We start from the raw sequence: 25,573 nt of genomic DNA, 5'->3' as shown, positions 1-25,573 counted from the left end.
AAATGTAATGCAAATCAAATACAAATAAAAGTTTAACAATTCATTTATAAAAATACCCAGAGATATCAAGTACAAATGTCCCAAGACCAAAACCAGTAGAACTGAAGTAGTGCTGCCATTTGCTATTTCCAGCAGCATGCAAACATAACTTTTAAAAAAATCTCAGGATATGGATGACGCTGGTAAGATCGCATTCGTTGCCCATCCCTAGTTGCCCTGAGGTGGGGGTGGCTTGCCAGGCCACTTCAGATGGCATTAAGAATCAACTATATAGTATGACTAGAGTTACGTGTAGGCCAGACCGGTAAGGGTGGCAGGTTCCCTTACCTGAAAGGCATTAATGAAGCAGTGAGTTTTCACAACAATCTGGACGTTTTTGAGATTATTATTTTCTGGTGCATGTCATAATTACCCGATTTATTGAATTCAATGTCACAACTTGTCATGGTGGGATTTAACCCATTCCTCTGGGTTGCTAGTCCATTAACATAGCCACTACACTACTGTGACCGCAAAAGATAAATTCCTTATTCACATGTAACTGTTAACACAAACCAACAAATTGCTTTGGCCATAACATGTCACACTTTGAACAAGTTAGAATGGGAATAGCATACACGATGCCAGAACAAAACCAGTATATTAATAAGGAGGCCTAAAGAGCATCCAGTAGACTAGAATGTACTAATGCACTTAAACAGATGAGAAGTGTGAATTAAGTGTACAGAGGTGAACTATATCCTCAAAAAGTAAAAGGGTCTATTATTCTAGAAATACTTTCAACTTCCAATATATTAATTAGGAAAAGAACCAAATCCCTACAGAAAAGTGCTGTAACCATACAAACATGTGTACTGCATTCAGCCAGGATGAGTATTCAACCTAGTCTGCCAACTTTTCAATTATTTGGAAAAGCCAACCAGGGTGCCCCCGGAAGCATTGACAGAACACTTCATCCTGCTCTTTTGGCTGCCAGACTTGAACATATTAAAGCACCATTCATATCTTTCTGCCCAAGAGCTTACCTGAGGTTGTGCCATGTCCTGCTGTTGAATCGCATAGTTCACTGACTGGGAAGGTGGAGGAGGAGGTGGTGGAGGAGGTGGGCTGTTAGGCAGATTTCCAGCTCCAGTTGGTTGCACTGCAGAAATTCCTGAATGCACATTCAGTGGAGGAGGAGGATGAATGTATGGATGATGGAAATGCATTAAAGGAGGGTGGACATTCATTGGATATGGAAAGACATTTATTGGTTGGGGAGGTGCGCTCATTGGTTGTGGTAAAACATTCACGGGTTGGTGCATTATATTAACTGGTTGCTGAGAACCATTCATTTGTTGATTTGCTTGGTCGCTGAAGGCTGGCACCCCATGCGATGAATCTGCCAAATAAATATACATAAATTAATGGAGAGATTGAGGCATCTTGGATCTTTTTCAGGTCTGTAACATTTCATCCAAAAATATCTCGATATCAACTTTTGGGGACTACTATAAACCTTTCATTTTATAAAAGAACTTCATCCAAGCACATTGTTATGATACTCAACACATTTTGTATTAACTTATTAATCATACTAATGAGAGTGATGATCCCATTATTTTGAATAAATACATTTAAACTCATACTTTAGGTTATATTGCACAACCCAGCAGCTGAGTGGTCAGGTCAACACCAAGACTCGTCTCAAAACTCTCACTCACACACTGTCCTCAATTGGAAAAGATCATTTGGCACCGAGTCAGGGAACTTGATGGGAGTACTATAGAGAGGTGAGTTTTTAAACCTTGGAAAGAGGGAAAAAAAGAAACATTTTCTAATGGCTCGGACGGTGGGTGTAGAAAAGGCTGCAACTTAGGCTGTCCCAGGGAGTGTGGGGGTGAGGTCAAGAACCAGAGGACATAGATTTAAGGTGATTGGCAAAAGAACCAAAGGTGACATGAGGAAAACCTTTTTTTAAACGCAGTGAGTGGTTAGGATCTAGAATGCACTGCCAGGGTGGGTGGTGGAAGCAGATTCAATCGCGGTTTTCAAAAGGGAACTAAATAAGTACTTGAAAGGAAAATAATCACAGGGCGAGGAGGACTAGCTGGATTGCTCTTGCATAGAGCCTGCATGGACTTGATGGGCCAAATGGCCTCCTTCCATGCTGTAACCTTTCCATGATTCTAATTGGAAGTACTGACATACTGAGCTACTACAATAAAGCACTGAAGCATATCAATCAAACAGCATAGTGAAGGAATGGATCAGAATGTCACAGATAGAAAGTTCCAATGAAGCATTCACCAGAACATAGTCTGAAGTACCATTTATATGGCACCTTGGGGCATTTTACTACGTTAAAGGTGCTACATAAATGCAAGTTGTTGTTGTTACACAGTTGCTGCTTCTATAGCTATCAAAGCTTTTCATCCCATCATCTCAGCTTTTTTTGAATCAGGTCTTCGGGTTCAAAGAGCAGTGTTCTAACTCATTCTGCTCCTACTGGCTCTCCTTATACTCGATGAATACGTAGTGAATGATGTTTTAAAAGGGTGTCTGTCATTCACAGGCACTACATATCCACTGCTACTCCCAAACCAACAGTATGCTTGGTAAATGAAGAAAAACTACTTCAAACAGTAATTTTCAGAATATTCTGGTGGGAATTCAAAAATTAAGTTCTGGAAGTAACCCAGCATTCATGAAACTTCACATCTAATTGCATCTAAACCATTCTTAATCTCTTTTATTTGTTATACATGGAAGAGTTGTGAATAGGTGGTGTTTCGATGACCCAAAGGAACGGATCCCAAGAAGTTTAGTCTAGTCATCCCTTCAGCTTTATCTTGAAACCAAGTTAAAGCCATAAGCTTACTTTCAAACAGTTCTTTAAGCTCCTTCACAGTTGTACAAGTAAACTATACAGGCAAAATACATTTTTATTTGCAAGATTATTTGCCCCAAGGAAAAAATTCTTCAAAATGATATTGTATATTGTAATAGAACAAACTAATTCATTATAAATCAGTAAGGAATAAGCCTTTTGTTAGATTCCAAAAGGAGTAGTTTGAATCAGTGAAGTCATTAACTCCCAATTCTGTTTAAATCAAAAAAAAATCAAAAAACACCAAAATCTAAATGTCTTCAAAGTGCACCCGATCTTTAAGAACTATCCTAATATAGACTGGGATAATAGTGTAAAGGGCAAAGAGGGGGAGGAATTTCTGATGTGTGTTCGGGAGAACTTTTTGATCAGTATGTTACTGGCCCAACAAGGAAGGAGGCATTGCTGGATCTGGTTTTGGGGAATGAGGTGAGTCAAGTGGACCAAGTGTCAGTGAGGGAACATTTAGGGAACAGTGATCATAGTATCATACGGTTTAGATTAGTTATGGAAAAGGACAAGGAGCAATCTAGAGAAAACTACTTAATTGGAGGAGGGCCAATTTCAGTTGGATCTGCTCTGGTAAACTGGAATCAAAGATTGGCAGGCAAAACTGCAATAGGAGAATAGGCAGCCTTTAAAGAGGAGATGGTTCGGGTACAGTCTAGGTACATTCCCACGAGGGGGAAAGGTAGGGCAACTAAAGCCAGAGCTCCCTGGATGATGAAAGAGATAGAAAGTAAGATGAAGCAGAAAAGGGGGCGTATGACAGTCGTCAGGTTAATAACACAAGTGAGAACCAGGCTGAATATAGAAAGTACAGAGAAGAAGTGAAAAAGGAAATAAAAGGGGGAAAGAGAGAGTATGAGAATAGATTGACGGCTAACATAAAAAGGAATCCAAAAGTCTTCTATAGGGATATACGTAGTAAACGGGTAGTAAGAGGGGTGGGGCCGATTAGGGACCAAAAAGGAGACTTACGCATGGAGAGAGGACATGGCTAAGGTAGAATCATAGAATCATAGAAGTTACAACATGGAAACAGGCCCTTCGGCCCAACATGTCCATGTCGCCCAGTTTATACCACTAAGCTAGTCCCAATTGCCTGCACTTGGCCCATATCCCTCGATACCCATCTTCCCCATGTAACTGTCCAAATGCTTTTTAAAAGACAAAATTGTACCCGCCTCTACTACTGCCTCTGGCAGCTCGTTCCAGACACTCACCACCCTTTGAGTGAAAAAATTGCCCCTCTGGATCCTTTTGTATCTCTCCCCTCTCACCTTAAATCTGTGCCCCCTCGTTATAGACTCCCCTACCTTTGGGAAAAGATTTTGACTATCGACCTTATCTATGCCCCTCATTATTTTATAGACTTCTATAAGATCACCCCTTAACCTCCTACTCTCCAGGGAATAAAGTCCCAGTCTGTCTAACCTCTCCCTGTAAGTCAAACCATCAAGTCCCGGTAGCATCCTAGTAAATCTTTTCTGCACTCTTTCTAGTTTAATAATATCCTTTCTATAATAGGGTGACCAGAACTGTACACAGTACTCCAAGTGTGGCCTCACCAATGCCCTGTACAACTTCAACAAGACATCCCAACTCCTGCATTCAATGTTCTGACCAATGAAACCAAGCATGCTGAATGCCTTCTTCACCACCCTATCCACCTGTGACTCCACTTTCAAGGAGCTATGAATCTGTACTCCTAGATCTCTTTGTTCTATAACTCTCCCCAACGCCCTACCATTAACGGAGTAGGTCCTGGCCCGATTCGATCTACCAAAATGCATCACCTCACATTTATCTAAATTAAACTCCATCTGCCATTCATCGGCCCACTGGCCCAATTTATCAAGATCCCGTTGCAATCCTAGATAACCTTCTTCACTGTCCACAATGCCACCAATCTTGGTGTCATCTGCAAACTTACTAACCATGCCTCCTAAATTCTCATCCAAATCATTAATATAAATAACAAATAACAGCGGACCCAGCACCGATCCCTGAGGCACACCGCTGGACACAGGCATCCAGTTTGAAAAACAACCCTCGACAACCACCCTCTGTCTTCTGTCGTCAAGCCAATTTTGTATCCAATTGGCTACCTCACCTTGGATCCCATGAGATTTAACCTTATGTAACAACCTACCATGCGGTACCTTGTCAAATGCTTTGCTGAAGTCCATGTAGACCACGTCTACTGCACAGCCCTCATCTATCTTCTTGGTTACCCCTTCAAAAAACTCAATCAAATTCGTGAGACATGATTTTCCTCTCACAAAACCATGCTGACTGTTCCTAATTAGTCCCTGCCTCTCCAAATGCCTGTAGATTCTGTCCCTCAGAATACATCTAACAACTTACCCACTACAGATGTCAGGCTCACTGGTTTGTAGTTCCCAGGCTTTTCCCTGCCGCCCTTCTTAAACAAAGGCACAACATTTGCTACCCTCCAATCTTCAGGCACCTCACCTGTAGCGGTGGATGATTCAAATATCTCTGCTAGGGGACCCGCAATTTCCTCCCTAACCTCCCATAACGTCCTGGGATACATTTCATCAGGTCCCGGAGATTTATCTACCTTGATGCGCGTTAAGACTTCCAGCACCTCCCTCTCTGTAATATGTACACTCCTCAAGACATCACTATTTATTTCCCCAAGTTCCCTAACATCCATGCCTTTCTCAACCGTAAATACCGATGTGAAATATTCATTCAGGATCTCACCCATCTCTTGTGGTTCCGCACATAGATGACCTTGTTGATCCTTAAGAGGCCCTACTCTCTCCCTAGTTACCCTTTTGCCCTTTATGTATTTGTAGAAGCTCTTTGGATTCACCTTTGCCTGATCTGCCAAAGCAATCTCATATCCCCTTTTTGCCCTCCTGATTTCTCTCTTAACTCTACTCCGGTAATCTCTATACTCTTCGAGGGATCCACTTGATCCCAGCTGCCTATGCATGTCATATGCCTCCTTCTTATTTTTGACTAGTGCCTCAATCTCCCGAGTCATCCAAGGTTCCCTACTTCTACCAGCCTTGCCCTTCACTTTATAAGGAATGTGCTTACCCTGAACCCTGGTTAACACACTTTTGAAAGCCTCCCACTTACCAGACGTCCCTTTGCCTGCCAACAGACTCTCCCAATCAACTTCTGAAAGTTCCTGTCTAATACCATCAAAATTGGCCTTTCCCCAATTTAGAATTTTAACTTTTGGGCCAGACCTATCCTTCTCCATAGCTATCTTAAAACTAATGGAATTATGATCACTGGTCCCAAAGTGATCCCTCACTAACACTTCTGTCACCTGCCCTTCCTTATTTCCCAAGAGGAGGTCAAGTTTTGCCCCCTCTCTAGTCGGGCCATCCACATACTGAATGAGAAATTCCTCCTGAATACACTCAACAAATTTCTCTCCATCCAAGCCCCTAATGCTATGGCTGTCCCAGTCAATGTTGGGAAAGTTAAAGTCCCCTACTATTACCACCCTATTTTTCTTGCAGCTGTCTGTAATCTCCTTACATATTTGCTCCTCAATTTCCCGTTGACTATTTGGGGGTCTGTAGTACTAAGGTACTAAATGAATACTTTGCATCTGTCTTTACCAAGGAAGATGATGATGCCAAAGTCACAGAAAAAGAACAGGTACTTGAGATATTGGATGAGCCAAAAATTGATAAAGACGAGGTACTAGAAAGGCCGGCTGTACTTAAAGTAGATAAGTCACCCGGTCCGGATGGGACGCATCCTAGGTTGCTGAGGGAAGTAAGGGTGGAAATTGCAGAGGTGCTGGCCATAATCTTTCAATCATACTAAGAGGGGTGGTGCCAGAGGACTGGAGAATTGCAAATGTTATACCCTTGTTTAAAAAAAGGCGTAAAGATAAACCCGGCAACTTCAGGCCAGTCAGTTTAACCTCGATGGTGGGGAAGCTCTTAGAAACAATAATCCGGGACAAAATTAATAGTCACTTGGACAAGTATGGATTAATAAAGGAAAGCCAACACAGATTTGTTAAAGGCAAATCATGTTTAACTAATTTGATTGAGTTTTTTGATGAGGTGACAGAGAGGGTTGATGAGGGCAATGTGATTGATGTTGTGTATGTGGACTTTCAAAAGGCGTTTGATAAGGTGCCACATAATAGGCTTGTCAGCAAAATTGAAGCCCATGGAATAAAAGGGGCAGCGGCAGCATAGACACGAAATTGGCTAAGTGACAGGAAACAGAGAGTTGTGGTGAACGGCTGTTTTTTGGACTGGAAGGATGTTCCCCAGGGGTCGGTACTAGGACCACTGCTTTTTTTGATATATATTAATGACTTGGACTTCGGTGTACAGGGCACAATTTCCAAATGTGCAGATGACACAAAACTTGGAAGTGTAGTAAACAGTGAGGAAGATAGTAATAGACTTCAAGAGGACATAGACAGGCTGGTGGAATGAAAGGATGAAATTTAACGTGGAGAAGTGCGAAGTGATACATTTTGGCAGGAAGAACGGGGAGAGGCAATATAAACCAAATTGTACAATTTTAAAGAGGGTGCAGGAACAGAGACACCTGAGGGTGTATATACACAAATCTTTGAAGGTGGCAAGACAGGTTGAGAAAGCAGTTAAAAAAGCATATGGGATCCTGGGCTTTATAAATAGAGGGATAGAGTACAAAAGCAAGGAAGTTATGATGAACATTTATAAAACACAGGTTCGGCCACAACTGGAGTACTGTGTCCAATTCTGGGCACCGCACTTTAAGAAGGATGTGAAGGCCTTATAGAGGGTGCAGAAAAGATTTACTAGAATGGTTCCAGGGATGAGGGACTACAATTATGTGGATAGACTGGAGAAGCTGGGGTTGTTCTCCTTAGAGCAGAGAAGGTTGAGAGGAGATTTGATAGATGTGTTCAAAATCATAAAGGATTTAGATGGAGTAAATAAAGAGAAACTGTTCCTATTGGTGGAAGGGTCGAGAACTGAGGACACAGATTTAAGGTAATTGGCCAAAGAACCAATGGCGACATGAGGAAAAACTTTTTTTTAATGCAGCGAGTAATTATGATCTGGAATGTGTTACCTCAAAAGGATAGTGGAAGCAGATTCAATTGTGGCTTTCAAAAAGGAATTGGGTAAATACTTGAAGGGAAAAAATGTGCAGGGCTATGGGGGGAAAAAGAGTGGGGGAATTGGATTGCTCTTACAAAGAGCCAGCATGGGCTCTATGGGCCGAATGGCCTCCTTCTGTGCTGTAACCATTCTATTGATTCTGTATGATGTAGAAGGTAGGCTGAACAGTCAAACTAGCCACCTTTTCCACCTATGGTACGCTACTGAAAGGAAAACCATTTTAACAGTTTACTCAAACAATATGTGCTCTCAGCATATTCCTTTCTTTAAAAGAATTCAGTTTCTATAACACTGTAGTGCCCATCTGTTAGAGTTAGCAATATTCCTTTTTGGTATTGTGGGATTTTTAAACATGGATTTGATTCCTTGATTGAAGGCTTCACCAGTTACAATTAGTGGTAGTGACTGCACAGTAAAGGCAATATTTTGCCGTCAGAATTAAAAAAACATTGCAATCTACTACAGTCACTAAAAACTATAGGAAAGAAATGGCATTGCCCTTTGTAGAAAGTAAGTTATTGGGTTTCAATTTTCTTTTTCTTCTTGCTCAGTTTTAAATACTATGTTTGGTACAATCTTCATTTTTAGAGGCAAAAGGCAACACTTACTCTTGAAGTATAATTCAGCAGTCATGACAATAACCAGCTCCACACGGCTTTTCAAAAGGTTTCTGAAAATTTTCGAAAAGGAATGGACAACAAAAATACATACCTTGCTCTGATGAAGTCTGGTACTGTTCCTCCTCTTGCCCCCGCCAGCTTGACTGTGTGCCTGAAGACGGCCTTCCCCTATTGGCGTAGTAATTTTGGACATCTGCTGGCAGAGTTTTCCTCGCATTCCAACTGGAGAAAGATGACCATCCAGAACGATCGCGGACGTCAGAGGATACATTTGAATCACCTCTCCATCTGTTAGGTTGATGGTCATTATATCTGCGGGGTCCAGTTCCTTGGTATTTCCCTGAATTATTTTGCTCGCCTGAGAAATTTGACCTTCGGTTCTGCCATGGCATTTCACTTTGGTCACCGTGAAAGAGGCCTCCCCGAAAACGTCCACGACCACGCTTCCAACCAGGGCCAAAGTTCCTATTAGTCCAAGAATCATCCCTTTCATATCTATTTTCTTCCCATTTGGCATCGTTCCTGTATTCATTTTCTCTCATCGTCACATCAGATGATGTCTGCAATTGTTCCGATACCCATTCAGGATTCCTGTCATTTAAATACTCATTAGTATCTACAGTTGGCTGCTCATCTGGGTACCTGGTGGTTTGTTGGAATTCTCTACCCCTACTATCTTTTCTGAATCGATCATATCCTCTTGGCCTTTCCCGATCAGTCATTCTGGATCTATCTTTTCCTCGAGTATTTCTCCAGCTTTCATCAATGTTTCTGTCTCTTCTCCCTGGAGAAAAACTAGGTTTGTCCTCTTTGTCTCCAGAATGATATCTTTTTCTGGATCTAGATCTTGACCTGGAGCGTTGTCGACTTTTTCTTCCTCTGTCCGCTTCAGCTTCCTTTTTCTCAGTTTCACTTGAAAGTTCTTCCTTGTCTCTCTCTCTACTAGGAGACATGGATCTTTTTCTAGAGGATGGAGAAGCTTGGTTGCTTCGGTCACTATCATCTCCTTTTGAACGATTTCTTTCCTGTGCAGGCCTGTCTGAGTGACTATGATGGTCTTTACACCATGACCTGGACCTTCCCCGTGACCGGGACCTGGACCTTCCCCGTGACCGGGAGCCGGACCTGCCCCGTGACCGGGAGCCGGACCTTCCCCGTGACCGGGAGCCGGACCTTCCCCGTGACCGGGAGCCGGACCTTCCCCGTGACCGGGAGCCGGACCTTCCCCGTGACCGGGAGCCGGACCTTCCCCGTGACCGGGAGCCGGACCTTCCCCGTGACCGGGAGCCGGACCTTCCCCGTGACCGGGAGCCGGACCTTCCCCGTGACCGGGAGCCGGACCTTCCCCGTGACCGGGAGCCGGATCGCCCACGAGACTGGGAGCCGGAACGCCCACGAGACCGGGAGCCGGACCTTCCCCGAGACCGGGAGCTGGACCGCCCCCGAGACCGGGAGCCGGACCGCCCACGAGACCGGGAGCTGGACCGCCCACGAGACCGGGAGCCGGAACGCCCCCGAGACCTGGACCTAGATCTCTTAACTTCACGTTTTCTTTCCCTTTCTGGAGACCAAGTTGTGGATGCTGCATGGAATCTAGATTTGCGACGTGGTACATCTTTTTCTTTCTGTTCTAACCTTTTCTTAAGTTCACTTTCAGGAGGTCCTTCCTCTTTGTTTTCTTTATTGATAATTTCAACAGAGGCATCTGGCAGCAGTACCTCATGATTAGAACCAAAGGATAAAGAAGAATTTATTTCTTTATTTTCTTTTGAATTTTTTCGAGATTCAAGTTCAGCTTCAGACATTTGGTGGTCATTGATAGGTGAATCACATTCCATAGCCACTACCTCATTGTTGTCTACATTAAAGTCCTCAGCACTACTACTGCAGGTCCTATCAAGAAACAACTCAGATTTGGCCCTCTTATCTACAGAGGCTTCGTGTGCCACCTGAATGTGGTCAGGTGCATCTAAGGTTACTTCATTTTTCAGGCTTTTATCCTCCATAAGTTTTCCAGGACTTTCAATAGATGACTGCTGACCAATACCACTTTTACAATCAGATGTTTGATCAGTTTTACTTAAAACTCCCCTCAGGTCCATCTCAAGCTGCTCAGGTTTGATATTCCCAGAGCCCATCTCACTCTTCAAGTTGTTATTCTCCATGAACTTTCCAGGGTTTTCAATTGATGACTGCTGGCCAAAACGAATTTTACAATCAGGTATTTGTTCAGGTACACTTAAAACTTCCATAGAACCCATCTCAAATTGCTCCGGTTTCATATTCTCTGAGGCTATTTCACTCTTCAGGTTGTTATCCTCCATAAACCTTTCGGGAGTTTCAGCATACTGCTGGCCAATACCACTTTTACAATCAAATGTTTTCTCAGCGCTTAAAATTTCTAGAGATCCCATTTCTTTAAACTGCTCAGGTTGGATATTCTCTAAAGACATTTCACTCATCAGGTCACTATCATCCATGAATTTTCCAGGAATTTCAACAGCTGACTCTCTACCAGTATCACTTTTACAATCAGATATACGGTTTACTTCACCTAGACTGTCCTCAACTCCCACAGATTGTGTTTCTTTAAATTGCTCAGAATTGGTACTCTCCAATGACATTTTACTCTTGGGGTGGTTACCTTCAATACATGTTCCTGGACTTTCAACAGGTGACTGCCTTCCAGCATCATCCTCAGAAGCAGATACTTGTTCAGGATTGTCCCTGGTTTCTGTAAATTCTACCTTTTTATTCTGTTCAGAATTTTGATCTTCCACAAGTGCCTTATTTTCCATCTCATCACTATCTTCAATTGATGGACTTTCAGGATATTTTATGTCACCAATGTCTTTATCACTATTAGTTATATCGGTACAAGTTATATCTTCGCTGGGAGAATAAATTTCATCTTTCGAACTATCTTGCTCCTTTTCAATAATTTCTTTGTCACTGTGTTCAGCTGAGTTTCCTGAGTTATGTTGCACACAGCTTCCACAATTTTCATCATCAGTAGCTGGTGGAAGATTTGAGTTTCCTGAGTCTTCACTATTAATCTGGTCAGTGATTGGTACACAGTCTTCTTCACTGAGAGAACAAGAGTTTTTATTTTCTACACGATCATGTTCCTTTTCAATATCTTCTTCCTCATTATCCTTCTCCACTGAGGTAATGCGTTCACCACAATCATTAGCTGATGAATGGCTTGCATCACTATTATCGAGATTTGTCAATAGCTCTTCATTGCAGAGAGGTGCTTGAGGTTGAGATTCAGTTTCACTGACAAAAGGACTATCGTTTGGGTCTGAACTACTAGAACTAGTTTTCTTATAGGAACTACGAGTCACTCTGGTTTTCTTTTTATCAGAGGGAATTTTACTTTGTTCATTCTCCAATTTCCTTTTTGCCTTTTGCTTTCCAGCCCTTTTTGGTGGAGTTCTTGCATATTCTGGAGATGTCTTAGGAACTGAGGTGCCTGAGCTTGACTGAGGCCTTTGAGGTGAGCTGGCAGATTTGTCTAATTTTTCTGCTTTGCTGATACGCATTGATCTTCTTCTGCCTTGCGAAGTTTCAGAATTTCCTGCATTAGTACTTCCTGATGCTCCAGACGTATTCTTTTTCTCTCCACCTCCTCTGGTGCCTGCACACTTCTTGCCAGGAAAATGAACTAGATAAAAATAAATAGTATTCAATCAATAAACGTCTCCTGATGGAAACATTACAAGCCACAATATCATTCCTTTACTGAAAGCTATTATATAAATTAAGAAAATGTCCATTTGCTGAATGTCTGCAGTTCTTTAAAACTTTTTTTTAAAAAAAGGAAACTTTTCAGCTGGTTTTATAAATAATTCCCCAAAGTTCTCTTCCTCCTTCCCTACTCAATGCCTAAGGAGAGTTTCAAACAACTAGGGTTGGGGGGGGGGGGTGGGGGGGGTGAAAAATTGCACTCATCATAGCATGGGACATCAATACTAAGAAATAAAACACATTTCTACTTCAAACTCTCCAGTTTAGATATAGTAAATGATAGATAAGGCGCTCTACTCTACCCGTCAGTTCAGTTCAAACTCAATCTCAGGAGAGCATTCCCACTACATAAATGTGACAGTTTTCTTTCTCACACTAGCCATCTTTGTATGAGTGAGATTACCAATTTAAAGGCAGCTTTGTGCTGTAAGAACATGCACACTGGGAACTGGATTGAAACTTTTCAAACTTATTTCACGTAGGACAAATGTATAGCGAAGAAACCCTATCAATATATGCTGGATAACAGAACCCATATCCTAAAGATGAAAGGACCATTTGCTAATGCATGACAGCCTCCAGCCCTCCTAAACAAATGAATAATTAGTACAGTAATGCTTATTTATCTAATTTTGTTAATTTGCTCCCTGAACACGACTGTTCACTTGGGAGAGTTGCTAGCCCGTTTGTCTCTGGGTCAGAAGACTGCGGATTTAAGTAGCAAATTAATACTTTAGCCCATAATCTAGGGTAAAACTCTAGTACAGTACAGAGAGTGCGCTACACCATCAGATATGTGGTTATATGGATGAGATGTTAAATTGAGGTATCATCTGCCTTTTTAGGTAGGCACTAAGATCGCATGGCACTATTTGAAGAGGAGCAGGGAGTTATCTGTGTGTTCTCGCCTACATTCCTCCTTTAACCTCCTTTGGCCATTCCTCTCGTTTCAATGTGTGGAATTTTGCTGTGCATGGCACAAAACGGCTGTCACGTTTGTCTACTTAAGAGCCACTTCACTTCAAAATAATGCATTCTATGCAAAACACTTTGAAAAGTTTGAAAGATGTGGTATGGTGCTATATAAATGCAAGTCAAGTCCTTTTACTCAAGAGGTGGATGGCAACTTTAAACTAATAAAGACATTGTTAATGGAAAACAAGATTGTGTATGTAATCTGGAAATGAATAAACCATACTCCCTATATACAACTTACTGTGCCTCTTTCCAGTTACAGTGAAAATAGCCTTTATGGCTGGTCTACCGTTCTTAAACTTAATCAAGGTTTCTGTCACTTTACATCCAGATAGCGGTCAGTAAACCTGCCACCAACGTTTGAAGCCTGCAGTTGAGTGAATCTCATCCTCTACTTGTAGTTATGCTTCAACTGTCCCATTTGGTGGGAAGCAGTATATCAAGTATTCACAGGACATGGTTTTAGAGAAATCGGGCCATTTTATTTTACAATTAAAACCGTAATTACAAAGACTTTAGGGCATTTAACAAGCTCAGAAAAATTGAGATTTTTCACTATCCTTTCATTTCAATTGGAATGAACAGATTTTCCAAAATTGAAAGCAGGTATGGAGCAAATGAGTTTACAAAAATATCTATTTCACATATGACCTCATTTAATGGTAAAAATTTGGAGAAGTTGAGAGTAAAAATAATCCAATACAACTTTAAGCAAAATGGTCAGCTAAAGAACAAAAATTGGAAATTGGTTTTAAATAGCTTCTAACAAAAAGCTCCCAATTTTGTGTATATAAATTTGAAGCAAAAATGTTGCTGAACAGTGCAAACCATAAAGGTTTTAAAATCAGAAAGTACCTAGATAGGGGTTGTCTTTGAGTTGGAAATAAGAATCTCACCAGAGCGTCCCAGTGCAAGTGGGTTTGATAGAAAAGTAGTTCCGGACATCAGATCTCGCAGAGGGAAAGCGTTTGCTGCTTCATCGTATTCAACAGAAATTAAGTCCATTCCGTATCTGTAAAATAATCAACAAAGATCTCAACAAAATATTGTCTTTACCTTTTCTACATGTGGAGCAAAGGAAGCGGGTTGTACTGGCTCAAATACTGAGTGCCTGTAGATCCAATAAAATTCCAAATACTACGCTCGATTTATCTAAAGCAACCCACATGACCTCACTTCCACAAGTCTAACAAAGATCAGTAACAAAGCAACAGAAATCAGACCTATAAAAAGGCCCAAACTGCTGAATAGTCCTCCTGCAATTTTCCCCCAAGATAGTATCTAGCAATAGTAAAGGCAAGAAATCCATGCAGACATGGGTTTATAAATAGTAAGTCATGTGAAAGAAAATTATTGGAATTGTTAGACATTAAGCATATTGACTTTCAAAAAGTATTTAATATGGTCATTATTTGAAGGCTTTTCGCTGAAGCAAAATTTCACAAGATCGAAGGTGAAACTACAAATTGGATTATTAGTTAGATAATATGAAATGGTCGATAATTATCATTGGGAAGCGGTGGTATCCTGTTCTTGTGAACATTTATTAAAGATCTCAAGAAAGATACAACATTAATGATCTTAAAAACATTATAAGTAGAATATTTTAGTTTGTGGGAGGCAAAAGTCATGCAGGTAAACAGAAATGGGCTCTATTATTCAAAGAGGCTGAGAGCCACTTAGCAACTGGATAGATTGGCAAATGGCACAGGACTGAAAAATAATCCTTGGTATACTAGTTTAACAAACACTATAAACATCATCATATTGTGTAATAGTACAAGCAAGAATTTTATAGCACTTTTCATGACCTCAGGGCATCCTATACACTTCACAGCATTTGAAGCTTAGTCACTGTTATAATTTAGGGAAACACGGCAGCCAATTTGTACATTGCAAGGTCCTACAAACAGCAATTAGATAAATGACCAGATAATCTGTTTTAGTGATGTTGGTTGAAGGAATAAATATTGGCCAGGATATTGAGAGAACTCACCTATTCTTCTTCAAATAGTACATGGAATCTTCTGGCTGACTCACAAGTATCAGTTCAGATGATGAAGAGATCCTTCATCACACAATATGAATCCGAGTAACTACCCATTACTAGATGAAGCTTTTATAAGATCTAGCTGTTTCTTAAATGGATTGAGTGTCATGGCTTCAATCATCCTTGCTACCAGCTTTCCAGTAGTACAAGGGCCCTAGGATAGTGATCAGGTGCTGGAGCCCTGGCTCACTTTCCCCTCCCTAACCTAGGCCACTGAGACCTATTGTAGTAAGCCCTACCACATTTGTTGAGAAGAGCTAACTCAGCAGAGACTGGGGACTAAACCTAGGACCTTCCTACTCTGCATGACTCAACGACCCAGGTCCAATTGCTAGCGTTGTGGATGGATACGTGAGGAAGCTTTGAGCTGAACAATTGTCTGACAAGTCAGCTATTCCAGCATCAACTCATCTGGCCACCTGGTGCACAAGAGGTGAGTAAAGAAAAAGGCTGTTGACAGCCCCGATTCCCATTAGTCTCTTACTATCTGCAAAAACTCTGTATTACAGATAATCAAGAACATGGATATGAAAGCATGGAAAATTGAGTTTGTGCTGCATAGTGAGATTTTTTTTAAAAAAGTAGATAGGAGACCTGCAAATTGCTATGCTAACAATTGGGCAAGGGATTAGCAATCTTGCAGGACGCAGCCTGTTTAGTTGAGAGGATCGAGTCTAGGTGGATTGAAAAATTAGCATGACATGTTTTGGAAAAATTACTAATAAACGTATTATTAAAAATAGAATGCAATTGATGTTTTGCCCAATTAACACAACTAGATTTAAGGTGATCGGCAAAAGAGCCAGAGGCGACATGAGGAAGCTTTTTTTTTTACACAGCAAGTTGTAATAATTTGGAATGCACTGCCTGAAAGGGTGGTGGAAGCAGATTCAATAGTAACTTTCGAAAGATAATTAGATAAATACTTGAAGGGAAAAAATTTACAGGACTATGGGGAAAGAGCAGGGGAACAAGGACTAATTGGATAGCTCTTTCAAAGAGCCGGCACAGACATGATGGGCCGAATGGCCTCCTCCTTTTCTGTACCCATCATAATACTCTGAAGACGACAAGGTTAGACAGCCCTTAAAAGAATATCTTAAATTAAACTATATTTGATACGAGCAAGGTTTTAACCAATAAACAATATCACTGGTGCTAGTTGATACTTTTTTTTTTAAAACTGATGCTGCTATCCTTATAAACTACAATAAGAAAAAAAATTGTTAAGAAAGACATTAGTTTGACACATTTATTAGAGTTTTCTGAGGATGGAACTAGCAGGGTAGATAAAGGGGAACCAGTGGATGTAGTATATTTGGATTTTCAAAAGGCACTCGATAAGGTGCCACATAAAAGGTTGTTACTCAAGGTAAGGGCTCATGGGGTTGGGGGTAATATATTAGTATGGATAGAGGATTGGTTAAAGGACAGAAAAGAGAGTAGGGATAAACGGGTCATTCTCAGGTTGGCAGGCTGTAACTGGTGGGGTGCCACAAGGATCGGTGCTTGGGCCTCAGCCATTTACAATCTATATTAATGACTTAGATGAAGGGACGGAGTGTAAAGTATCCAAGTTTGCTGACGATACAAAGCTAGGTGGGAAAGTAAGCTTTGAGGAGGACGCAAAGAGCCCGCAAAAGGATATAGACTGGTTAAGTGAGTGGGCAAGAAGGTGGCAGATGGTGTATAATGTGGGGAAATGTGAGGTTATTTGCTTTGGTAGGAAGAATAGAAAAACAGAATATTTTTTAAATGGTGAGAAACTATTAAATGTTGGTGTTCAGAGAGACTTGGGTGTCCTCATACAAGAAACACAAAAAGTTAGTATGTAGGTACAGCAGGCAATTAGGAAAGCAAATGGCATGTTGGCCTTTATTGCAAAAGGGTTGGAGTACAAGAGCAAGGAAGTCAAGGAAGTCTTACTCCAGTTGTACAGAGCTTTAAGTGAGACCTCATCTGGAGTACCACGTACACTTTTGGTTTCCTTATCTAAGCAAGGATATACTTGCCTTGGAGGCAGTGTAATGAAGGATCACTAGATTAATTCCTGGGATGAGAGGGTTGTCCTATGAGGAGAGGTTGAGTAGAATGGGCCTATTCTCTCTGGAGTTTAGAAGAATGAGAGGTGATCTCATTGAAACATATAAGATTATGAGGAGGCTTGACAGGGTAGATGCTGAGAGACTGTTTCCCCTGGCTAGAGAGTCTAGAACTTGGGGACATAGTCGCAGGATAAGGGGTCGGCCGTTCATGACTGAGATGAGGAGGAATTTCTTTATGCAGAGGGTTGTGAATCTTTGGAATTCTCTAGCCCAGAAAGCTGTGGATGCTGAGTCATTGAATATATTCAAGACTGAGATTGATAGATTTTTGGTCTCTAAAGGAATCAAGGGATATGGGGATCGGGTGGGAAAGTGGAGTTGAGGTCGAAGATCAGCCATGATCTGACTGAATGGCGGAACAGGCTCTGCTCCTATTTCTTATGTTAAGAAGTTGCTCAACACATTTTTAAAAAGGCACGACTCAAGTTTATACTTTAACTTCACCCCGAGTCGGTACCTCAACATTCCCGTTGTAAGAGCAGTGGAAATAGCTCCCCAGGGAAATCTCAGTGAATCGGGTCCTCTTCTCTTCTGTCTGATTAGTGGTGCAATTTCATACACGTCAACAAACTCTGTGCTACAAAGACAGAAAAAAAGGTTCGGAGTTAAATGTAGAATTCTGGGTTCACACTAGTATAGTTTAGATTTGCCACCCAGCTGCAGAAACACTAGCTAAATTATATTTACGCCCTTGGACATTTGCTCTAAAATAACCACTTGCCACATTTTACTTCTAGGTGAAAAGATCCTTTTTTTTACCCCATATATGAAGATAAACTCCCTCTCAACATCACTTACTTATTCCCCACCTACACTTGACCATTCATTTTTAAATACAGCATTCTCATTCACACCCGAGATTGTCTCAGTGATTTAGAAATGTCATAAGGATTAACCTGTAAATTATACAGAAACCAATTGGGCCAATCTAACAATTAAATGAATATCTCAGTCACAGCAAGAGACTTACTTTTTAAGCTTTATTTTCAGCTTTGTTTTTGAAAGCACAGTAAAATTATTTATGACTTCTATTCCTACAGTGTAAGTATTTCTCCCTCAAGGCTTTGACAAGTTTGAAGGCACCAGACACAGACACTTTCTCTACTTCATGCCTTACTTGCTAGTTCCCACCCCCAACATGAAAAAAAATTGTGGCTTAGAAGCAGCTGCGAGTGCGGAGTTGTTGCCATAGTTGCTCTGACTACCACTTTACAAGGTACAAATGAAGCAAATTCAGACCACCAGCAGACTTAACATATTGGAAAACTAGTTTTGAACTATTAAAACACCATAAATAAGAGTGTACGGAAGCCTTAGCAGGCAGAGCCATTCTCTTTCACTCTATGGTTCTGCAATTTTAATGCGCTGGGTAATCTTATGCTAGCACGGAGATTTACCAGTTTTCAGTCTGGGAAGGGGACATCTCTGACTTGCCATACTGCGGAGAGAAACTATTGAGATCATTCCTCACACACGGTTGGTAACATGTTTTTCTGTTGACCTATTGAGGCAAAGAATAACTTTATTAAGTTTATTAAGAAAAGAAAGCAGCTGATTTAATGGAACATATAAAGTGAGATGTACAAATACACAAAGTAAACTAGTTTTGTCTCAGTCTTTTGAGAAAATAAAATGAATAGTGAGCCCAGACTCCAATGTGCCAACTGCTCCCTTTCTGAGCTGAAGTCAACTTTCTCAGTTGCTGTCCATGGTGTTCACGCAGCAGTTGTTAAAACACTGCTTCTGGTCGTCGGCTGAAATCGCTCAATACAGCATACCAACTTGCCTCTTCTGTGCATGCTCTGAAACACCATGCATGTATAGAAAAAGTGAGTAGCTGTGCTGCCAGTCAACAACATGAACAGTTGACTGAACGTTCTGCTAGAACACGGCGGGTGGCAGGAAGTAGCACTGAATCTGTGGCAAAGCAGCAGTCACCAACAGTGTGAAATGTGACAATTTTTTACCTGAAATTGTGGCAATACAATCACATCAGACAATTGATTATCCTGGTTATGTATTTCTTCTAAGTGCGCTGGATCTCATTTGGAATGGTAACCAGTGAAAATAGTGGCACAGTTGGATGAGTGAGGCTCTGAAAACCCATTTTAATATGACTATGGTAATGAAGGAGATGCTAAGAACATATTTTTCCAGATCAAACGTATAGACTCACTGTTTTAAAAAAAAAGGGGAAGGAAACAGAGGGTCTGTTTCACTGGTGCTATAAGTTCTTTGTCACACAGCTGTCAGATTGTTGTAAAAACCCAACTGGTTCACCAATGTCCTTTAGGAAAGGAAACCAGTCATTCTTACATGGCCTAGCCTATGTATGACTCCAGTCCCACACCAACGTGGTTAACTCTTGCTTGCCTTCTGAAGTAACCCTGCAAGTCACTATGTTGCATCAAACCATTGCTGTAACACTTCAAGAAGGCAGCAGCCACCACCATTTTCTTATGGCAACAAAGATATGGGCAATTAATTTAATGCTGGCATTGCCAGCGATGCCCACTTCCCAAGATTGAAAATAAAAATAAGCTTTCAAAAATATTTCAATACAGCATCTGAAAATGTGTACTATGGCACTGAGCAAATAGCATTATTTACAGTATATTAAAAAAAACTGGCTTTTGGAACTAGCAAATGCAACTGTCTGACAGCATCTATCGCTATTCAATAGCCAGCCAGAATTATGCTTGCCCAGCAATATGTCCTGACAAACTGCTCCTGTGTTGTGCATCCAAGTACCAAGACAAATTGAAACTGAGGTATTAAGATGTTGTCATAAGAATCTTACAGGGATATTCAGTATATTTGTAGTTGTAAGCTGACTTTGGAAAACACTAACACCCCCCAGCTGCAAGCTATCATGTGATTGTGTGAAATACCGGATAGGAAATGGTGGCAGGTGGCCAGGAACATTCAATTGCAATGCGCTTAGTTTGCTCGTATTTCAATAGGTGGCTTGTGAGAGAACTGAAGTGTCTGAAATTTTTAAAAAAACGCGTCTTGACATTTTTTAATTGGTAGATTCTTAGTAGGCTATGTCACTACATGTATTAAAGATTTTACTTCACCCACCACTAAGAAAGAAACATGGGTTCTTTAAATTTGGAAATGCTTTACAAAATGTTTGGTATTTGGCAAATCTCCCAAAAGATATTTAATACTTATGTTAACACAACACTGTTATCTACTACTATGAAGATTTGACAAGTTTTACACAATTCCATAACTAACCTTATTTTTACTTTTCTTGGAAGTCCTGTTCCTTTTGTCACAGGTCATGATCGGCATGCTTTGTAATTCACAAAATTCTTTTTGTTGCCAACCAGCACAGTGTCCTGAAGAAAAAAAATGTCAATAGCCTTCTCTGCTGCATATTATCTTGTCTTTGATTGTGAATATTCACAATCAGAGGGACTTTTCTTGAAAAAAATAATGTAGAACTCAAGGTTTTTTGGCTTTTGCATATTTGGCCATTTGCAGTACCAGGATTATATATAATAACAAATACAGCAAGGGATAGGAGGGAGGTCAATGATAGAATGATCATCCATGGATTCTGGATAGAGCAGGTTTAATAGGTTGAATGACCGTTTCTCCATCTGGATTTTATGCTCTTAACATGCATCCACACAAAGCCTGATGGAAAAATCCAAAACTTTTCCAGAGAATACAAAAGGCTTGTGCTTTTTCCAAGCATGTTTGTTTTCTCCCAACTTATGCTCTCAATACAAAGCTCATTTATTACTTACTTTCACATTTTTCCTTTGAACATGTGCATAACCCATTATTCAAGGCAACTTCTCTTCTGAAATTTGCAAAAGAAATAAAGCGGATAAGGTTTTTTTAAAAAACATTCCCATCATCTTATAGACTAATTTGGAACAATCGTAGATGTCCCTGTTAACTATGCCAAGTTTCCTTGTGTCAATAGTAGCCATGATGTGGAGATGCCGGTGATGGACTGGGGTGGACAAATGTAAGGAATCTTACAACACCAGGTTATAGTCCTGACGAAGGAGATAATCTCCGAAAGCTTGTAATTTTAAAATAAAATTGTTGGACTATAATCTGGTGTTGTAAGATTCCTTACAAGTTTCCTTGTGCTAGTGAATTCTAATTACTACTTTTAGCTGCAACGACACAGGAAATTACCTTACAGTGTATTCATTATGGCTCTAGGTGGGGCATGGCACAACACCCTGCCTGTTGCTTAGCCTGCTTGGAAATGTTTTCTATACAGAATAAGTAATGTTAAGCAACAGAACCTAATTCAAACCCAGAGCAACTCAAAGTGAACAATATTTGAAGACAGCATTAGTGCGGAACAATAGTAGCTGCCCTAATGCCACAAGCAAACCAGAGTTATTTTTCAAACAAATTGAACCAAATTTCATTCACCCTGACCACACAAGTAGCACTATCATTAAAACTTTCCAATCTGACTAGTTCCCAGAGTAGAAGATGAATTCAGAGTAGCCTTAAATCACTGGAAACAGCGTTACAAAAATTCCTGTGTCTAATTTTAATAAACTGGCAACTAATCTTTACTTTATAAGATAACAAGTTGCAATTCCTACATAATTATGTACACAAACATATACTTTTGTGAAAGCACTGGGTACCAATACTAAACAGTGTTTTCCTGTGCAGCTCTGCGATCCTTAAATCAAAACTCAAGTATGGAAATGTTACAACTATCCCTGCCACTGTGTCTCTACTTGTCGATTTTCCTCTTCCCCCCACTGATTATACGGTATACTTAACAAAACATTTATACACTGTAATCCCAGAGTTTAACTGACAGGTGAATTGTGGCTGAGACTCGTCTGTTTGCCGGTGAGACTACAAGCAATGAGGGAAAAGCAAAGTTGGACACTTGGAATCTGATTATATTACAAGCACTGCTATGCAGAGTGGCAAGAATGGAAACATTATCCTGGTCAGGACAACGTCTTTTACATATATACTGTGCATTAGGGCGAGCCCTTGCACAGTATGCCACAATCACTATGCATGAAATGAAACAGTGCCAAATTATGCTATTTGATGCAATCATTAAGCTTTGCAACTACACATCACTATATCTACAAAGCATATCCACAACTAGTGTCAAAATAAACATGTTCAAAAAATGTCTGAAGTACTGCTTCTGTTTAAATACCAATAAAAACTAGTGTCAGAATTTTACTTTAAAAAAAATGTTGCTGTGTTACCCAATTCTGGTTCTACCCTAACCGATATCCAGATACATTGATTGTGGGTTATAAACAATAAATTTGGCCCAAACTTTAATATTTTGGGTTCAACAGATTGAGAAAATTTACATTTACCCCATGCAGAGGGAGGTTTGTGGTTAACTATAACCAATTACTATAAAAAGTGCATTAAAATGATCTCAAGGTACATACCTCGTGACATTATGATAATGCCCTTTAACGTTGCCATCCTTCTGTTCTCTTGAATTTTGACTGAAGCTCTGCTTCACTGGGATCTAAAATGTCAGAAAAAAATGAAGAGAAAATGGTATCTGTCATTTTATAACATTATTTATTCTCCTGTTCCACAGTCTGAGGGCAAAAAATTTAAGATTTTATTCATGTGTCTTATTTCAATAACTATTCATCTGTATGGCATCTTTATCTTATGCCTAGGTTTATTCTATATTGGATATTCTAGATGTATGTATATACTGAATTTCTGGATTAACAAAAACTTTCGTAAGTATCACAACACCTTACCTTTGTATTACTCTGTATATTGTCTTGTTTGTAAACCACACTGAAAGACTTAAGGTCTACAGGACAGTAACTGAGTTTCTGTAAAACAGATAAACTTCCATTTGTAAAAGTGATTTTCGGAGTTACTCTTATGCTATATGTAGCATATCCAATTATTGCATTCAACCAATAAAACTGATTTAGTCTGAAAATCATTCTTTAGTTGATAAATCTTTCTATACTATGCAACTACAAATTATGGACTCCCAACAGTTTTCTAATTTCAGCTCTGCCATTGTGATTAGGTACTTAGAGCTTTCCCATAGAATGCTGGATGAAGGAACAGCACGGGGAAAAGAGATGGAAAAAAGACAGCGATTTGGACTTGTATATACATAGCACCTTAGGCGTCAAAAACTTCTCAAAAGCGTTTCATATACAGTAAAAAATAATTACTGTAGGTGAATGTGGAAGTCATTTTATGCACAGCAAAGTCCTACAAAAAACAATAAGATGAATATTAATCTATTTTTGGTGGTCAGGCAACATCTGGAAAAAGGAAAAAAAGTTAATGCTTCTCAAATATAACCCTTTGTTAGCAACATTGTCCCTTTGATGTGAATGGACAGGTTTAATCCATTCTATTTAAAGTTCTTCCAACATCCGATATTTGCTTAGAATGAAAAATCCAGTTTTACGCACTTCAGTGGGAATTTAGATTCCATCCGAGTCATCAGCTGAAATACAACAGGTCTATACAAATCTTTTCACAGCAAAAAAAAAATCAATCCCTAAAGAGCATGCAGAAGACATCTGACAAAATGCAACCTTAAAAAAAAGTGCACTCTTATGTCCCCTTTTTAATTAACTCTTTTAAGTCATATTCCAAATACAGGCTAAGTTTTCAGGCCTGAATAATAAACACTAAATTTGTTGCACAAATTGCACTTTCATGCAAGTTATGACTTGTAAACCTAGAATTGGAATTTATACACCATTGTAGTTCAATGTATTGCCTGCTGTCTGGCACCTGTGAAAATCGAGTGTGACCAGCACTACACATTTTAATCTTCCGGCTTTTTATAGGATTTCCTACAGCTTTTGGGCATAATTTTAACCCTTAAGAATTTCAGTTGTAATTTGCATTAAAAAAATGTGCTCAACTTTTATTCATAGCATTTGGCTTTCATTCAGAATATGGTGGTGTAGAAATGCACAGAACTTTCTAGCTGTTACATAATTTAAAATGGCACTATTGCTGCACAGCTGCTCCATAATTGGGATGCCAAAGTAAAGGCCGAAAGAAGCTTACCTGCTAAATTTCTCTCCAGCATTATTCACCAAGATATTTCAGTTTTCACACTGGCACTTAACTGCAGGAATGCATGGTATGTGCATTCACACTGACCTCCATCCTTCACCCCAGTGTCCCTGCCAATCTCTCAGCCAGAACCCCTGGGGCAAAGAATAGACATCAGTGGTACAAATACTACAAATCAGGAAATATTAGCACAGAAAATATTCTGTGGGACCCAACACTTTAACACAAAAATTATTTCAGAGATTTGACTCATAAAATAGGCAAGAGCGAAACAGTTGCTGTAGTTTAGCATTGCTCATCTCACAGTAGGAATCAGGTAAATTTATACTTCAAACATACAACAAAAATGAGTAATTTAAATTTTCAGGCACTGGGTGCTCTGTGAAAATATCCCACAATGCAACAGCAAAAATTTCCTGATTTACAGCACATAAACTGCATATTTTTGACCTTTATCATCAAAATGTGGTACATTTGATAGGAATAGTGCAAGAATGCAATTTAACATGCAAGCCTCTTCAGCTCCAGGCAGCAATGTGCCTAGAAAAATTATTAATTAATGGTGCAATTATAGTACACTCTAATTAAACGTCTTTAGTGAAAACATGTTTATCATGCTTAAACTCTAAATGCTTCTTGGAGCTTCATCTCAACACTGAGCCCATTCAATGACTATTTTTAAAAAATTGTTACAATGGAATAAAACAGCAAAATCTGACATTCAGCTGGCCCAAGAAGAACAATTTCCAAAATAAAAATATGAATTGCAGGTAAGCAAACATTCTTAGTGTGTCGTTCATAGAATCATAGAAAGTTACGGCACAGAAGGCGGCCATTTGGCCCATCGTGTCCGTGCCAAAAAAGAGCTTTACCATCTTAATCCTAATTTCCAGCACTTGGTCCATAGCCCTGTAGGTTATGGCACTTCAAGTGCACATCCAAGTACTTTTTAAATGAGTTGAGGGTTTCTGCCTCTACCACCCTCTCAGGCAGTGAGTTCCAGACCCCCACCGCCCTCTGGGTGA

At 40.0% G+C, this 25,573-nt stretch overlaps 1 protein-coding gene across 2 annotated transcripts in view; it reads right to left on the bottom strand.

Annotated features, from left to right (window-relative positions):
- Window positions 1-25,573, bottom strand: part of scaf11 (SR-related CTD-associated factor 11) — a 66,419-nt gene that overhangs the window by 8,482 nt on the left and 32,364 nt on the right. Inside the window, exons 4-12 of one of the 2 annotated variants that reach the window (XM_067999410.1) lie at window positions 23,249-23,326; window positions 22,919-23,001; window positions 21,260-21,315; window positions 20,742-20,845; window positions 18,896-18,999; window positions 17,956-18,075; window positions 14,240-14,355; window positions 8,710-12,285; window positions 1,026-1,381 (exon numbers count right to left, since the gene is read on the bottom strand). In XM_067999410.1, the coding sequence (XP_067855511.1) occupies window positions 1,026-1,381; window positions 8,710-12,285; window positions 14,240-14,355; window positions 17,956-18,075; window positions 18,896-18,999; window positions 20,742-20,845; window positions 21,260-21,315; window positions 22,919-23,001; window positions 23,249-23,326 (4,593 nt within the window). The remainder of the gene's footprint in view (window positions 1-1,025; window positions 1,382-8,709; window positions 12,286-14,239; window positions 14,356-17,955; window positions 18,076-18,895; window positions 19,000-20,741; window positions 20,846-21,259; window positions 21,316-22,918; window positions 23,002-23,248; window positions 23,327-25,573) is intronic. The other variant, XM_067999411.1, reaches the window with a different exon arrangement.

Source organism: Heptranchias perlo, chromosome 18 (assembly GCF_035084215.1).
Source record: "Heptranchias perlo isolate sHepPer1 chromosome 18, sHepPer1.hap1, whole genome shotgun sequence".
In the NCBI taxonomy this organism is placed as follows: Eukaryota; Metazoa; Chordata; class Chondrichthyes; order Hexanchiformes; family Hexanchidae; genus Heptranchias; species Heptranchias perlo.
The sequence above is the reverse complement of the archived record's forward strand: the minus strand, read 5'-3'. Positions and strand labels throughout refer to the sequence as shown.